At 39.3% G+C, this 18,762-nt stretch overlaps 1 protein-coding gene across 1 annotated transcript in view; it reads right to left on the reverse strand.

Moving 5' to 3' along the window:
- Positions 1–1,453: 1,453 nt before the first annotated feature.
- The window catches only part of myom2b (myomesin 2b), a 74,636-nt gene continuing 57,327 nt past the window's right edge, over positions 1,454–18,762 (reverse strand). The window contains exons 29-36 of the mRNA XM_081351161.1: positions 17,853–17,940; positions 17,717–17,755; positions 16,323–16,428; positions 15,394–15,557; positions 14,446–14,482; positions 14,273–14,295; positions 14,123–14,178; positions 1,454–3,611 (exon numbers count right to left, since the gene is read on the reverse strand). Of these exons, the coding sequence (XP_081207287.1) occupies positions 3,174–3,611; positions 14,123–14,178; positions 14,273–14,295; positions 14,446–14,482; positions 15,394–15,557; positions 16,323–16,428; positions 17,717–17,755; positions 17,853–17,940 (951 nt within the window). The 3' untranslated portion in view covers positions 1,454–3,173. The remainder of the gene's footprint in view (positions 3,612–14,122; positions 14,179–14,272; positions 14,296–14,445; positions 14,483–15,393; positions 15,558–16,322; positions 16,429–17,716; positions 17,756–17,852; positions 17,941–18,762) is intronic.

Below are 18,762 nucleotides of genomic sequence, written 5' to 3' on the forward strand. Positions count from 1 at the left end.
TTGCTTAGACATTTTGAATTTAGAGTAATAGTTTTTTTTTTTTTTTAAATAAGAATTCCTCAGCTATAATGTCCAGTCTTATCATATATGACTTTGTGTTTGATGTTCCCCAAACTGATTCCTCAGGCCCTCTGAACATTACATAGTTTTGTGGTTTGCCTTCTTGATAGAACTCAAAGTCTAAAACTGAGCCCTGTAATCGGGTATTGTCTTTTTTTCTTTCATTGGGGTGACAGCAGCTTGCAGAGGTTTCATAATGGGACATCAGTGCCACCATGTGGTGTTCAGTCTTGAAGATTTGTACTTGTTGGTCAGCCTGCCATGCCAGCTCTGGTCAGCAACAAGACATGCAACAACGACTCCATTAGAATTCACCGCGAATGATCGATCATGCAGGAATGACATTTCCAAGCCGCGTGTGATATTGTCAATGATTTCTGTTGCATAAAATTATGAACTGATGTGTCTTGTGTCTGGGAAAGGATTTGCTGAGATTGTGAGTTGCCATAGAAATCTGAGTTCAAAGCAAATAATTCCACTGATTAAATTTTCATATTTTAATTAAAGTCACATTTGAAATCAAAACAAGTTAAATTTCCTACATTTTAATTATTCCAATCAAATTCCTATTGAAGTAAACTGATTACTAAAGTAATTCAATCTGAGAAAAAAAAAAAAAAGAAACAGTGCCACTGCTTGTTTAAATTATTAAAATGATGATCTCATTATTTAAATATTATAGGAAGAGACAAATTCTGAAAAGAAGCACCAGGAACATAGCACCAAAAATAATTTGGACACTTAAGGCACACTTAAAATGTATCTGTCTTAACATTCTATAACACAAGATACAACAAACAAGATACCAAAAAGTCCACACACACACACACACACACACACACACACACACACACACACACACACACACACACACACACACACACACACACACACACACACACACACACACACACACACACACACACACACACACACACACACACACACACACACACATTTGCTATTTTTCTTTGGCTTAGTATAGTGTCATTTAATGCAACAAAGAGTGGTTTAAGTGTCCAAATACTTTGTGGCCACTGTAAACTAAATGCATTTATTTCAAAAGAAGAAAAAGTGGTTATGATTGGAGATTTGCCAGGCAATACAAATCGCCAAGTCATGCATTGTGAATAAGGAAGTATAGCAGTGCATTCTTGGCAGCAAAACACCTCAAGCTAGGTGTTCCATATACATGAAATGATTTGTGAAGTACAACTGGTCCAAGAACCGAAGAAAAGTGCTGATGCGTTTCAGATGGGGTGGTAGCTTTTCTAATCGCATTCATATTTTACAATAAGTGTGTGTGTGTGTGTGTGTGTGTGTGTGTGCGTGTGCGTGTGTGTGTGTGTGTGTGTGTTTGTGTACAATGTAAAGGCAGATATGACACTGGTAGTGATTTCCAACTCTTTTATTAACACAATACCAGCAGAAAAAGGCAAGGATGTGAGATGAGGTTGAGAGGAGCGCTGATGGGCTCATGGCAGCTGCTGGGGGCTAAGTGGAGGTCCTGCACTCTTAGGCCATCCATCCACTCGAGAAAGCAAAAAAAAAACCTCTGGATTTCAGTTGCTAACTAAAAGAACAGCTTTTAAACAGAGATTTAATAAACTAACATCAAAGCTTTCCCCCAAGCAAAAGGGAGCCAAAATCATTAGGGGCCCACTCAGCTTAGGCAACCCAGATGACAAACTGTTTCGCACATTTTCTCATGGCACTAAATATAACTCGCCCAACCCTCCTTCACACAAACTTCCTACTCTCTTTCTTTTCATGCTAAATGCTTGCTCATTTTACGATATGACGATGCATTTTTGGAGGAAAATACTACTTTTCTATTGTACTTTTATTATTTGTGCACTATAGTTCAATTACTGTTTGCAAGGCAGCATAATGTTGATATATATCTGAATATATCTGTTGTCATGACAGAATTTTTTTTTTTTTTTTTTCTTGATCAATATTGGGTAGGTACTGTAGGGCTGAATTCAGGTTGATTGGGACATATTTTCCCCAGTCATCTCAATGGCAAAAAGCCACTGAAGAGAGAGCCATTGAAAAAGTCAACCTGAATGCATCCCTAATTGTGCATGTTCATTTTCATCTATTTTTTATGTAAATGTTGCCATCTTCTAACGCTTACTTAAAGTTAATTTTTAATAACACTAACAATTTAGTCTTTCACACTTTAAATTACAATATGATGCCTAAATTCACTTGTAAACAACTTTTGAGTTTACTTCAGTGTTTATTTATTAATTTCTGACACAAAATAGAATTTTACTATCAGCTATTTTTCGTTTATCAGCTATAACATCAATTAGTGAACAGCTTACTGGTATGAGCCAGAATTTTAATATTGGTGCATCGCTGAGGGTTTGTTCTAAACCTCAAAACCTAAGAATTAAACTTTTGCAATTCGTTCAGCCCAAACCGCTTATCATACAGATGTTTTGTAGAGAATTTTCAGCCAATTTCTGACAGTCTTATTTGCATACTGAATTTCAATTGGTTTTGTCTTCCTTGTTGTATTTAAAGAGTGTGTAAATTCTGTCATTAGTAAGACAAAAATATACCCCCATCCCCTTAACTCACACCATTGGTTGTGCCTAAGTTGCTGTATCAGGCTGGTCAGGATGCTCAAACAAACTGCAACACAGAGTCAAACGTTACTTCCAAATTTCATTCATAATACCCTTATTCAAACGATTACCCTTATTCATGGTCATGAAGTAAGTTTCAAACCAAATGTAATATCTACAGACAGTATGCGATGCAGCTAAAAATTGTTTACACTTTTTAGGGCAATGAAACTATGAATTATTTATTATACATGTCTGTGCATATTATGCTGACAGAAAAAAATGTGACATCAGAAAAATGGCATCACCTTCACTGATTTATACCCATATAATCAGCTATGTAAATTTCTGTGTACAGCTGAAAGAAATCAAGATGTGTGCTGAGTGTCATGATGGCAGCATTTTGTTTACATTAAACCAAAACCTAAACTCAAACTTATTTTGCTGCCTTGCAAACACTGATATTTCTTAGTGGAAATGTAAATCTAGTCGTCTTTGTGCTGTTGGGGCAAATGAGAGCAAAGAGCTAGGCCTTTACTTCTTCCTGGTGGGAGTGGGAGACTTCATGCCGCGAGGCGGAGTGGGGGATTTGGCGTTTTGGGGAGGAGCTGGAGACTTGGCTGCAGCAGGTGCAGGGGCAGGGGTGGCAGCCTTGGTGGTGGGAAGTACAATCGGAACTGTGGGAGGCATGATCCTTTTGGGCGTGGGTGTGGGTTTGATTTCTGGAATCTTGTCGCCGTGTTTGTACACGCTGACGACGATGTCCACCGACTCGCCACCGTACTTGTTTTGCACCGTCATGGTGTACTTGCCGGAGTCCTCCAGGGATACGCCTTTGATGGTGAGGCTGGCGAACTTGCCCGAGTCTATGGCAATGACGTACTGATCACTGGGATCTACTTCTTGATCATTCTTAGACCAGCTGACCAGAGGTTTGGGGTCACCGCAGACTGTGCAGGTCAGACTCAGAGTCTGAAAAAAATTAAAACCAAACAAAAGATTTGATAAACGCATATGTAATTCGAAACATTCCCAGAGGAAGTATGTTGTCATTATCACACTAATGGCATAAATATGAGAAACATCATGACTGCATTAAGTAGATGCACATAATTCCTAATGATAGAACGATATTCTGATGGTGAGATGCTAACTAAAAATACTTATGTATCCCTTAATGATACTAATTCACATGCATATAGGGAGATTATCATTAATAAAGTGGCCATATAATTTTACTGAAACCTTTTGTTTTTAAGTGTTATTAATTCAATGAAACATGTATGGTGAGAAATATAATTCTGAAGAAAGTTTCTAGCCTCTACAAAGATGGTAGTGATAAGCCTTTGTACCCATATAGGTAGAATTTTCTCACTTTTTTTTGAGTGCACATAAATCTAACTTTGTTTTCAGATTTATGTTGCATTTTTTCCAGTTAACATGGCATATTTCACAGTAATAGGTATCAACAAAATGGCTCAATAAAAACTAAAATATACAGTACGGTCAAAGCCCTGTGGGGAGCTCTCTCACTGGAAAACCAGTGTACATGACCTCAGCAGGTCATCATGTGAAAGGTTTCCTTTCCCACATGAGTTCACCTCATCTTTCCTTTAATGGATCTGAGAGCCACTGACCTGCTACGTCTATTTGATCTGAAAGAAAAAAGGATGTCGGGCATTTCCGGCATCAACTATTCAGGCGAATCATAATCCCACCAATATCCTTTCACAGTCAGAATACACCATATTCCCCAAGATGGATTCATGCTGCTAGCAAGCAACGGATTATGAGGCAGAAGACAATGGACATGGATCTTAGGGAGCGGAGGAGTATGACGCCCTCCAACGCGCACTCCCAGGGTTGAAGAGAAGAGCCGCATAACGGCACTCACCGGCACGACTGCCTGCGGCAACACAGATCACTAATGCGTTGGCTACAGCCCTCCATGGGCGTCTGAAAGGACTGCTCCATTTGCAATACAAGTTTAAGTCTATTGACAACACTTAAGGAATAATATAGATTATCACAGAAAGTAATGTTGACTCATTGCTCAGTTAATAATAGCAAACAAAAATCGTGTGTACAGTAAAATTCTTACACTTGGGAGACAGTTACAGTAAGGTACTTATGATGGACATAGTAGTGGATCCTAACCATAAATTTAGGTGGCCCAGATTCATAGTGCTAGCTTTAGATATGTAATTAAAATAATGAGTGTACGATTGTGATTAACAACTTGTTTTACATTTGTGCACATGTAGATGCACTTTTGCCACAAGTTCTTACATAATAAATTTTATTTTTAAAACGCTGCTCCACAAATCACCCTGCCTGCCGCTAAAGATAAAAAAACAGATGTGTTCACAATCTGACTTGCTGAACTAATGCATACTGATACAATATACACACGTTGCTGAAGCGGATTGATAATTCCAGCCAAAGGCATAAGATAAATTTTAATATAGCTAATTCACTTTACAACTTAAAATAATCTAGAATAAAAACTGCAGAATTAGTTAGAAAATTCAGGAGTGATTAAGTTTATATAGAGGTCTATAGCGTCAAATAGATCAGAATCTCAGAGGGTTCAAACTGAAAAATAATTTTCTTATTTTGCTAAAGCATTTATATTAGTTATTCAGTAACAACTTTTTATTAGTTGAGCTATAAAGTTGTCTAAATAATTATTTTGAGGTGGGACTACCTTTCCAGGCGGAATCATTTCTGTATTACAGTAAGGCATCTTAAGTCTATGGTGTGAGATTAAATTATAGATGAAATTAACTAATTAAATAAATGATGATCTGAACAATGATACAATTTTCTTTTAAAGCTGCTTTACAGCTCAAATGAACTGTTTGCATCATTGAATCATTTACCTGAATCATATTAACTTGATCGATTGCTCCTGTCTGCCTTGCTGCTGGTTTGTGTCTGTAAACTCAGTAGGCTATAGCTTTCTGTTTTGAATCTCTATTTACTATTATTCCTTGTTGTTTTTATTTGCTAAATTTAACTTACTCATCAACATACAGTATATTAGATATTGTCTAATATTGCCTATCACATTAATCTGACATCACTAGCTTTTAAATAAATCGTTATCACTAGCACAACACGCTAGTATCTAGCTAGCCGTCTTTATTTCTCGAGCGCACTCTCGCCTTTTAGTGATGTGTCGTTCATGAACAATTCGTTCATTTTGAACAAATCTTTAATATGACTCGGGACTACCGTGTTGACCGCGCATGCGCGCAACATCCCATAGGTTCTGTACATGAAACATAAATTATTAGTTCGAGTCATCGGGAGTTCGGGTTCGGCTCGGCCGGGTCCTCCGAATCTTTTGTTCTTCCTGTCAGTCCCATAGAGACTATGCTGTCAGTACCGGAAAGAGAAATGATTAGTTCATCTGGATCGGGGTTCGGCCGAGTCTGAGTCTTTCGTTCTTCCTGTCAGTCCCATAGAGACTATGGCCGTTTCTCAATATGCGTTCTTGTCTGTACTTGTGTTCTTGTGGACTTGTAAAACATCATCAGTCGCTGCCCAAGTACTGTCCCAAAACACAAGTTTGCATTTTGGCAAGAACGGTTAAAAATCTGTAAAAATGGAAGTGTTCTTGACACGCCCATTTTACCGAGGATGCATAGGTTGGTAACTTGTGTGAACTTGACGGCAGAAATGTCCCAGCATTCATTTCGGCATTCGAGGAAAGAGAGGCAGGTCAATACAGCAAGTCGTTTTTCTACAATTTCGTACGCTATTTCATCACTAAATTCACTTCTGAGAACATTTTGATGCGAGAAATCAACTGTGTAGATTTCAAATATTGGCATTTTTACGAAAATTTATGGCGAATCGAAAATGTGCTCAAACGTTTTCGGAAGTGAGAATCTCCATAAGCGTAGCTTTATTGTTATGAATATACATTACATTGTAGTGTACAGTTGTAAAGTAATCCTTTGAGCTGAGGGTAGGCTTGGGCTTGGTCAATAATTCCCGTTATGTTTGGGTACTGCAGACAGCGTCTGTGCGGGGGTATTATTGCGCAATACCAGCAAGAACACATTGTCTCAAACTACCAGCAGCGTTCTGTGTGCTCGTCACCTTGTGAGTTCATTCTTCCAAGAACAACTAGCAAGAGCGTTCTCCCCAAGAACACAAGTCCAATCTTTGCATTCTTGGTTTTGAGAAGGAAAGACAAATGATTAGACAACATGTATGTTAGACCCTATACCGACTAAGCTATTGAATGAGATGCTTCCAGAGGTCATAGATCCTCTTCTTAATATCATTCATTCATCTTTGTCATTAGGATACGTACCAAAAACTTTTAAGCTGGCTATGATTAAACCGCTTGTTAAAAAAATGCAACTTGATCCTACAGAATTAGTCAATTACAGGCCGATCTCGAATCTACCTTTTCAGTCAAAGATACTAGAAAAGGTAGTATCTTCACAACTATGTTCCTTTTTAGAAAGAAATGATATCTGCGAGGATCAGATATCAGGATTTAGACCATACCATAGTACTGAGAAAGCTCTCATTAGAGTCACAAATGATTTGTTCTTATCATACGATCGTGGTTGTATCTCTCTATAATGTTACTCGATCTTAGTGCTGCATTTGATACTATTGACCACAACATTCTTTTAAATAGACTTGAAAATGATGTTGGCATAAGTAGAATTGCATTAGCATGGTTTAAATCATACTTATCTGACCGTTATCAGTTTGTAGCAGTAAATTAAGAGATGTTTTATCAATCAAAAGTTCAGTATGGCTAACCACAAGGCTCAGTGCTAGGACCTTTGCTGTTCACTCTGTACATGCTACCTTTAGGAGATATCATTAGGAAGCATGGCATTAGTTTTCACTGTTATGTTCACTGATACTCAGCTCTATATTTCATCACGCCCTGATGAAACTTACCAATTCACAAAATTAACGGAATGCATAGCTGATAAAAAAAACTGGATGACTAGTAATTTCCTACTACTTAATTCTGAAAAAAACAAAAACAAAAAAAAAAACAGATACTAATTATTTGACAAAAAACTTCCTCACGTAATAACCTAGAATACTGCCTAACACTTGATGGCTGCTCTGTCAAGTCTTCGTTGTCAGTTAGGGTGTGCTCTTTGATACCAATCTTTCATTAAAAAGTCACATGTCTAGTATCTGTAAAACCGCATTTTTCCATCTTAAAAATATATCTAAATTACATCATACGCTTTCAATGACAAATGCAGAACAATTAGTTCATGCGTTCATGACATCAAGGCTAGATTATTGTAATGCTATTATGGGTGGTTGCCCAGCTCGCTTGATAAACAAACTACAGCTGGTCCAAAACGAAGCAGCTCGAGTTCTTACCAGAACCAGGAAGTATGACCATATTAGCCCCGTTCTGTCAACACTGTCAACGACATTACGTCCGTTTCACACATACTCCATTTGCAGTGCGTATGCGGTGTGTATTTTTTTCTGTACCCATGTTAACAGGTTAGAGCTTTCACACTGCACGCAGATGCGGTCTGGCGATACGTTCCAGTAGCGGTGCGTATACAGCAGTGCAGCGATCGTTTACGCACGAGTCTATTTTTGCTGTGCTGCACGTGCTGAATTAAAGTGACAACGCATGGTTCGTGGTCAAAATGAACAGATTGACATGAAAATATAATAATCTCACCATAAATGCATTTAATTAAATAAAATGTAGTAATCTCACCATAAAACGCTGTGCGTGTGTGTCTGCCGCTGCTCACCGGGAGTCTCTCCTTCCCTGCTATCGCTGGATTTCTTCTCTATGTCATTTACCACCGAAGTCTAGTGGACTACTGCATCTCTTCTCGCCGAATCTGTCTGCTCTGTCGCTGGAGCGTTGTTGCTTGATGCTGTTGTATCAATCCGTGGATTAATGCTACAGACTTTGCTACAAACTCTGCTACATTGCTCCTCCAGTTCTGTTTGCCACTGCCCGGTACGCCTGCTTTTTCCCTGCATGAGCTTTCTTCCTCTCTCCCCTCACAGTGACTGCCGCTGAGGTAAGTGTGTTTCTACCCGCTTGCCTCGTTGTTGTCCCCAGTCTGTTCTGTGGTTGGTGTACTAAACTGCGCTGATTACATTGCGGATTGGGTTGTGTTGTGAGCCTGGTTGGCTAACATGTAGCATTAGCGTGGTGTTTCTCTGTGTTGCTTGTGGCAACTTTACTGTGTCGATATCATGTTTCCCGCTGGCAGCTGGATTAATGTCCTCTCAGCTTGCTTTATGCTGTGCATGTGTGTTTTTTGTAACTTGGCAATGGAGCCTGTTTACACCCCTGCTACTCTCAAACTTTTTCGCTGCCACGCCCCCCTGGACCCGACGCTGTACAAACACTGCTGCTCGCTTGGAATTATTCGTCGTCCGCGTTACGCTCATCGTTTCAAAAGGGAACCGACTCTCATCTATGAACATGATGCTCAAATTCCAACTGTTTACACGCCCGACCGTTGTCGACGATACCAGCCAAAGAACAGGGGAATTAACTTTGACAACCTTCGTCACCCCCCTAGGCTGCCTCCTCCTGCCTCGTCATCATGTCAGAACTTTAACATTGACCACCTAAATGTGCGCTCAATCTCAAACAAAACGGCCCTAATAAACGATATCATTGTGGACAAAAAATGTGATTTGTTTTGTCTCTCAGAGACCTGGCAAAAACCCGGTGACTACATTAATTTAAACATGCTGACTCCCCCTGGCTACTGCTACTTATCCAAACCCAGATCTGTAGGGAGAGGGGGTGGGTTGGCTGTAGTGTACCGCTCAGATCTGACTGTTAAAGAACTTAGGCCATTTGAAGTGACATCCTTTGAATATATTGCTGTGAAGGTTGTTTCAACCATACCCCTTCTGCTATTGCTAATCTATCGCCCCCCTAAACCATCTGTAAATTTTCTGTCTGAATTGAATGAACTTCTCACTGTTATTTCATCTCTTTGTTCTGCTATGATTATGTTAGGGGATTTTAACATTCATGTGGATACAAATTGTTCATACACCTCAGAGTTTAACTCTGTATTGGACTGTTTTAGTTTGACACAGCATGTTGACTTTCCTACTCACACTCACGGCCACACTTTGGATCTGCTCTGCTCTTCTGGTCTAAATGACATCTCTGTCTCTGGTTCCATCTCAGGCCATAAGCTTATTGAATGCCGTTTTCATATGATCACTCCTCCTCCATCCTCAGAAAAAACAACTATCACATGTCGTAACATCAGGCCAATAAACCACAGCATGTTTGCTGCCTCTATAGAGGCCTCACCACTATTGGACCTTGACGAGCTCTCGTCCGCGGATGACTTAGTTGCTACGTACAATGGCACCCTGACCAGCCTGCTTGATAGCTTAGCCCCTGTCAGGACTAGGCTTATACCAGCTAACCGTACTTGCCCCTGGTTCACCCCTGAGCTCAGGAAACTTAAGGCCTCTGGCCACCGTCTTGAACGGCTATATAAGAAAACTGGCCTTACAATTCACTCCATGCTTTACACCAAACATACTCTGACATATAGGGATGCCCTCAATGCTGCCCGTTCAAACTATTACTCATTACTCATAACGTCCTCCATGACCAGGCCTAAAACCCTTTTCAGGACTGTGGACAAACTCATCAAACCACCTGTCACTGCCTGTCCTAAGACCCCTGAGCAGTGTCAGGCCTTCTTACACTTCTTTGATGACAAAATTAGCCAAATTTACCACTGCTTCAACCACAATGCTATCTCTCTCTCTTCATCTCCCCCCTCTCTGGGTCCTAAGCTCTCCCATTTCACCGCTATTGACTCCCTCACTATCACTGACATTATTAATAAATCAAACTCTTCATCGTGTCAGCTTGACCCTGCCCCCACCCCTCTACTTAAAGCCTGCAACACATCCTTATCTGAACCCATTGCACTGATTGTAAACACCTGCCTGAACTCTGGTGTTGTGCCTGCTGCCCTCAAGACTGCTGCAGTCACACCCATTCTCAAAAAACCGGACTGCGACCCAACATCACTATCAAACTACCGCCCTATCTCCAACCTCCCCTTTCTGGCCAAGGTAATGGAAAGAGTGGTGGCTTCTCAACTTCACACTTTTCTTAATCACCATGACCTGTATGAGTCTTTTCAATCTGGCTTCCGTTCATGTCACAGTACAGAGACTGCTCTTCTACGCATAGTTAATGACCTCCTCCTGTCTGCTGACGCTGGTTCACTTAACATTCTCATCCTCCTTGACCTTAGTGCTGCTTTCGATACCATCAACCACAATGTTCTAATTGCCCGTCTGTCTGCTATTGGTGTTTCTGGCACAGCACTCACTTGGTTTCAGTCTTACCTCACCAACAGAAAGCAATTTGTAACACTGGGTCCACATCAGTCTTCCAAGTCCCCTGTCACTCGTGGTGTTCCCCAGGGTTCTGTACTTGGGCCCATACTCTTTCTCATATACATCCTCCCTATTGGGCAGATCATACGCAGCCACGGTCTTAACTTCCACTGTTATGCAGATGACATCCAACTCTATCTTACCACTCCCTCTCCCTCTGACCCACCACCATGCTCCCTCACTGACTGCCTTTCTGACTTAAAATTATGGATGCAAAACAATTTTGATGCAAAACAGAACTGCCTTTCTGACTTAAAATTATGGATGCAAAACAATTTTCTCAAACTCAACACAGATAAAACCGAAATTCTCCTGATTGGCCCTAAAAGCATCCTCTCCAAATCTCCCAGCTTCACTCTCAACATTGATGGTTCACCTGTTCACTCTACCCCTGTTGTTAAAAACCTTGGCATTCTGCTTGACTCCTCCCTTAGCTTTGATCCTCATATCAAATCACTCACTAAGACTGCCTTCTTTCACCTCCACAACATTGCTCGCCTCCAACCCTTCCTCTCTGTTAGTGATGCTCAGATTTTGGTTAACTCCTTTATTATGTCCCGTCTAGACTACTGCAACTCACTTTTCCTTGGTCTCCCTGCTAAATCACTTCAAAGGCTACAATATATTCAAAACTCAGCAGCCAGGCTCCTCACCCATACCAGACGATCAGCACATATCACCCCTATTTTCCACCAACTCCACTGGCTACCGGTTCCGTCCCGGATCAAATACAAAGTGTTACTACTCACCTTCAAAGCACTCCACAACCTTGCTCCCCCCTACATCCGTGACCTCCTGATCCCTTACACTCCTTCCCGCTCACTCAGATCCTCTGACCAAAATCTCTTGGCTATCCCCCGCTCCAGACTCTCCACCCTGGGTGGCAGGTCCTTCAGTGCCTTGGCCCCCAAACTCTGGAACCGCCTCCCACAACCTCTTCGTGACTGTCCTTCTCTTCCCTTCTTTAAAGCACATCTCAAGACCTTTTTGTTTAACGATCACTTCTCCACACCTAACTCATAGCTTCATACAGATAACTTGTCTTGTTGTATTGTTTTGGTTGTTGTTGTTGTGTTTCCTTGCCTTCTTACTATGTAAAGCGACCTTGGGTTTGAGAAGGGCGCTATATAAAATAAACTTATTATTATTTATTATTATAAAAGTATTTAATTTAATTCTCATTCATGGAGGTGGAAAAACAAGTTCTTTGTGACATGCAAGATTTATTGTATTAAAATTTAAATGCAAAAGCAAAGGCATGAGAGTCGGCTGTTTTTGTCAATTTTAAGTTTTAATTTAAAATTTTTGCGATTTTAATATAAGTAGGCTACATGGTTAAAATTTTTTTTTAATTTGAATTCCCTACAAACCAAGCCTAAACAAAGTACTGGTGTTTCCTTATAATTTTTGATGCAGAATTTTATTTTATTTTATCAATTCGGGGTAGATACACGAATTGAGTTTCCCGACAACGCTTTATCTGTAGAGTGGTAAAGGGATCCGGAGAGACTAGTTGGCGCTTCAGCACTGCGTTGTCATCGGGTCCAGGCGAAGGTCCTTCATCAGATCTGGGTAATGAATAACGCGTTGTTCATTATAAACATGGGATTATGAATTATATTGAGAATGACGTACATAGAAAACATGCCGTAATGTACCCTGAGTGTAAACCTTCAGCAGGAACATGAATAGTTGGTACTGATCCTTTTTTCAGGAGCAGCTTCTTAGCAAAACCAGCTATATACTGACCCTCGTTTATAAAGCAGTCTGGTGAGAAATGATTTGCGCAAACATGAAAGCATTGACGTTGATCGTGGGGAATATTCCCTTCGAAAACAAAACTCAGCCACGGCGTCTTCAGCGGTTCGGATTTAGGAACATCAAAATGACTGTTGTGTTCGTTATTACACCCAAGAACAGAACACCACAATCGCTTAGACGCCATTCTGCTCCAGCGTATCAACAATGGCGGACTATGATGACAGCTCGCTCAGGGTGGGTCTGTGTTGAAACGCTACTGTCAATTAACAATCGCGGGAGGGGCGTCCAACCGTGTGACATCACACGGTCAGACGGCTTGATTTGAGACAGGGGAAAACATATAAGGAGATAAAAAAAAAACACTGGATGGATTTTTATCATTATATGATGGTTGTGTACAGGCACTGCCAACACACATTTCAGTACAATCAACTTGCAAAAGTGCATGTACCATTATATGACCCCTTTAAAGAGTGTAGAGAGTGTAGAAGAGAATCGCAATGCTGACAAAACTTTTTTTAAATAAAAGTTGCTGATAACTTCTGGATTTGAAATACAAATAGAGAGTATGTTTTTGTGGTACAGCTGTGGATCAGTTACGCACTGCAAACGCAGCATATGGGAAAGCACTATAGCGCGTGCTGCTCCTGCACCGCATACGCACTGCAACACGCACCGCATACGCACTACACACGGAGTATGTGTGAAACGGGCGTTAGAGTGACACGTGTCTGAAGTATGTGTTCACGCCAATATTTATTGGTTGACAACAGTCCATAATGTCACAAGCAGAGCACCCGTGAGTATAAAAGGTCACCAGCAATACACGTCATAAACTCATTGAAGTCGCCCACTCCCACCCGCAGCCAAGGTAAAATTACCCGCTCCCGCAAGATTTGTGTTGGGTCCCCAATCCCAATGAAGCCCAATCTATGTTGTACTGAACCAATCAGATGACAGGTCATAACTATTGCGACACACCTCACATATTATCAGTCCACAATCTGAGCCTGATGTAAGTGCTTAACAACCTCTCGTGCTCCAGCACCCTCCTCAGAGGGTGGGGTGTGGGGAGTAGTTGGGATTTTCTTTTCTTTTGGGTCTTTTCTTTCTTTTGATATATTACATGTTCATACTGTATATTCATACAACAAAATATATGTGTGTGTGTACATTTTGTGGTGTTTTTGACATGATTTTCTTCAAAAGGAAAGTCAGATCAGATTCCAATTTCTTTATGCATTGCATCCATTTTTCATATTGTTATGGCTCACACATAACGAGCTTGAACAAACCTTCTTTTCCATGATAGTCACAACATCAGGAAGACCACCAACCACTTTGCCACGATCTGATAAGAAAACATTGCAAAGTTAATTTTAGGAATATAATTACATTTCAAAGCAGGACCCCCGAGAGTGTTGGGAGTGATTGAGTATACTCACTCTTTTCAGCATATGCTTCTGCTCTGAAAGGCAAAACAAGAATAGCATTGTTGAGTTCATTAGCAGACCATTATATTTTATCCAAACACTAATGTGCAGCTCACATGCTTTGCATCTCTAAACATTTAGGACGTGGAAAGCCATGTGGTGGCCTGATGCACTGGTTATCTTACTTGAGTCTCTGGAATTCTGCGTAGGCGTTGTCGTAGACTAAAGGGGGGAAAACAGGAAAAAAAAGAATAAAAGTTAAGAGCATATAAAACATGAATACAATTTTTTTTTTTTTTTAAGAAAACTGCACTGTCTCTACTTGCCGCGTCTTGTCCCGGAGGCACAGCATAAAAAGAAAATCAGCTCTCATTAATTTAATAGCATTGTTTTCCTGCTTCACTGGAAATAGCTCTTCTTCCCCTACTCATTACTGTCACCATTCAGCAAATTGCATGACCTGTCAGACACCAGCCCTTGATTATGTTTGTCATCACACAGTCTATTGACTAACTGAAACCACTGCCAGTATCTGCACCTTTGATACTATGATGGCATTTTTTCATCCCTGGATTTCCCTAAATACATTTCCTGTGTGCAGCTGTAATACTGGCCTTTACTTCCAATTAAACACATCTACACAAGATCAATGCCAGAACACGCGTTTCAGGTGACCATTTTGGTTATAACAAATGTGGTGTAGGATTTTGGAGTGAAAAAGCCTTTGAAAATAGACAAAATCACTTTGAAAACATGAGTCTTCAGTGTTAATGTGGCGTTTTTCATTGGAGGTGATTTGAAAACTGTTTGAGCTGTTCTTAAAGTATTTCACTTGATAATTAAGTTCAAATATAAAAGGGTTATTTTCCACAATACTTTCATTTAAAGGCATCATACATTTTGAATTAATATTTTTTCCCCTGAGGTCCACTTACAATATTTAGTCAAGGTTGTTTTATGCTAAAACAGGCATAATTTAGTTTTCCGTGACTATTTACGACCCGCTCTGAAGCCATTAGGATTAAACGAGGAGGAAGTTTTATGTCCAGAAGGTTTTTAGGTCAACTATTATTAAATGCCTTTAAAAATGATCAGAAAGCAGTATTAAAGAATGACACATCCAAACAACTCACGTTGTCCAGAGAGGTCCAGGTTACGAGTGTGCGTCTTCTCAGCATCCATAATCTCAATAATATACAATCCTTTATCCTTATCAGTAGGTTCGACTATCTCCAAAGTTGCCATTGCTGGGTTGCCACCAATTCGCATTCTATCTGATGCAGTGATTTTAGATTCCCTTAAAACACAAAGAGCAAATGAATGCACAGAGACCTGATACATATCTGTTCATCAATGAGAGAATTACAAAACCAATACGACCATGTGCAAGCGCAGCGCATGCACATCAATGCTTTTAAAATGTTTCAACAAAGGCTTGTGGAATCCTTTTTAAACTCAATTGTTTGCTCATTTTTCCATAGATTAAATGTTAGACATGCCTTTTTTAAAAGTGGAGCATCAAATTAGCATGTCCCTAGAGTAAAATTAGACACGGCGGGCGTTTTTTTTTTTTGTGTTGCAACTGAATGTGAAATCACCCCTGCATTAATACCTGCCTTGCGTAAGATTCAAAACGTGCAACATGGGGAGGAAAGACCCAGAATAGCCACTTCAAAATGCTAATACAGGGATTTGAGAACCCATGCGAGCAGGAAGAGGCTTTTCTCTCTATGTTAGTATTCCACATGCTTCTGAATCACCTCCAGGGCAGAGCATTAGGCAACTGCAATCAGAATGATTTGTTTTGTGTCGACAACAGAGTGTGGAACAAGACAGACTCTTTATTCCTGTAATTTTCTGTAGTTCAATAATCTTTTTTTTGTACATCTCACACTAAAACAACACAAAATTATACACCAAAATCAGAAGATCATGTTTACATGTAGTGTTGTTGTCACGCCTGGGGACATGAAGAGGCATGTGCATTTAATTTTCTAGGCTATTTGTGTAATTTTTTTTATTCTAGGACATCTTTTCAAGTGATAGTGGAAAATGTGCATACTTTTGTTTCCAATGGATCTTCATCTCCTCGGTGTAATATTTCATATGGCACACAATCATAATGCCTTCCGCAGTGCACTGAATCGACAACTCGGAGGCACTGGATCCTGTCCAGGTCAAAAAAGAAGGAAAGAGATCTTAAAATTCACCAACAGGGGCTGGTTGGACAAAAAGCTGCATTGCTGATATTCACCACGTGTTTGAGCAGAGCTCCTATTGTTATTTATACATAGATTTGCAAGTGCACTCATCTAAAATGAACAACTGCTCTTCTCACAGTTGCAGTAAAAAAAGTGTTGGTAAGTAATTGCATCATAAAGATTGAAAATAGAAACTGAGATCAGGTGGTACTAGAAATTCATTGAGTTGGTCAACCGCTGTAGTTCACATTGATTATGTATAAAAAAATGTATGTGAAAATATGCGGAATATGTCAAGAACGTGGCCATACAGTATTTCACCTTAAAATCAGTAAAAAGTATATATAAATATATATTTTGCATTGTGACATTATGTCATTATATTTTTCCTCCCAAATTCTCATTACTATAATTCAAAAAATAATATCCATCCATCTATCCATCCATTCTCCAAACCACTAGGAAAACACCCTGAAAAAATCATATATATATTATGTTTCAATAATTTTTATGTATTTTAGCAGTTAAAAGTTTCTGTAGCACTTTAAATTTAAAGTCCTGTTCCCCATGTTCATACTATGTACTTATTATAGTAATCGCAATAACTGGGTAATAACTAGGTAATAACTAGGTACTAACCCTGAAACAACCCCAAACCTAACCTTAACCCATGTAGTTACCTTATATTACCCAGTACTTTCTTAGGTAAGTACACTGTGAGTATATGTAACTGCACATACTGTAAAAAGAAAGTGCAACCAAAATTTCTTAAGATTTTAAAAACTTTGTAAATTAATAGCGTAATATTAGTTTTGTATAATTGTAATACAGTATATTACTGTAGTATTTATAATTGTATTTGTATCTACTGTAGGTATGAATTTCTTTTGATGGCTTTACTAATATGGTTAATTATGTACATTTTTTTTCACCTAGATATGTTTTCATTCACCTAAATAGCAGAACAACATGGTATATTTTTATCATAAGTATCAGAGTTACAGTCTAGGGTTACAGTCATATAATTCCTCACCAAGACCCTGACTGCTAGAGCAGCACTAAAAATGAACTATGGGGAAATATAAAAAGTTCATAATTGAATTTCTAGCCCATTTAAATGTTAGACTCCATTTACAGAGACGATGAGAGAGGGGTGAAAGAAGACTGATTTAAAATCAGTTGGGGTTAACACAGGGAAAGACATACTGGCTTTTGAGAGCCAAATGACAAGCACAATGATACATGTCATACACACCAGAGATACGACTGAGCTCATTTATGATGTCATCAAAAGCTGTAGGTGACAAAAAAGACATCTTTAACACATTTTGTGGAACATTTTCCAGCACACATTTTTCTGTATTTGATAAGACAATCCTGAGAGATGGTACCTTTGCCAGAAATATCAATCTGTGACACATCTTGACCTCTGTCATCGGTGATGGTTGCTTTATATAGTCCCACATCCTTCTTGGAGAACTAGAATATCAGGATAAAAAATAAAAAAATGGAAGAAAAAAAAATCAGCATCTCACAAAAACAGGCCACCTGAGTGATGCTTTTTTTAGAGCATTACCGGCAGAACAGTTTCTGTGCTACATTGTCTTGGGAGTAATTTATAGCTATTTCAAATAGTTTTGCAAAAATACATTTGACAAAAAAGTGTCAAAGAATAACCAGCATTACATAAAATTACTACAGCACTCAATTGATTCACACCTCTGGTTTCAATCCTTTGGGAGTCAAAAGCTCTTAAGGTTATTTCTCATGTGAAATGTTCTTATGTTATTTTTCAGAAGATGTCAGGAGCGATTACATCAAATACAGTATAATTGTGTCACACATCAAGCTTTGCTGTATTTATTGAGGCTGTACGAGCTGTTTTTGTAAATGGGAAGAATATTGACTGAAAAAACCCTAGAACAATTACCCTTAACAGTCCAGCAGGGATTATTTGTCTGTTTACTGAAATAACCTTAGCTATGGTACTTAACATTGAGTGTGCTTCAATACACTTCTGATATATTTTAAACTTTGATTACAGAAAACACAAAACACACATGCTGCCTGTCACTGACTAAACTAGTGGTCACGACCCAAAAATGGGTCACTAGTCTCTTTGTTCTGAGGGCAGCATGGAAAAAAACAATGGTAATTGCTAAAAATATATCACAATAATTAGCCATATACACATGTATAGCATTGCAATATTAAGACACCATGCATATTAAGAGAGAAGTAGAAAAAATTTCCGACTGTGCATCAAAGTTTATTTTTATTTTTTAAGTTCTAACTCCAGTG

Source organism: Scardinius erythrophthalmus (assembly GCF_964197995.2).
Source record: "Scardinius erythrophthalmus genome assembly, chromosome: 21".
Lineage (NCBI taxonomy): Eukaryota > Metazoa > Chordata > Actinopteri > Cypriniformes > Leuciscidae > Scardinius > Scardinius erythrophthalmus.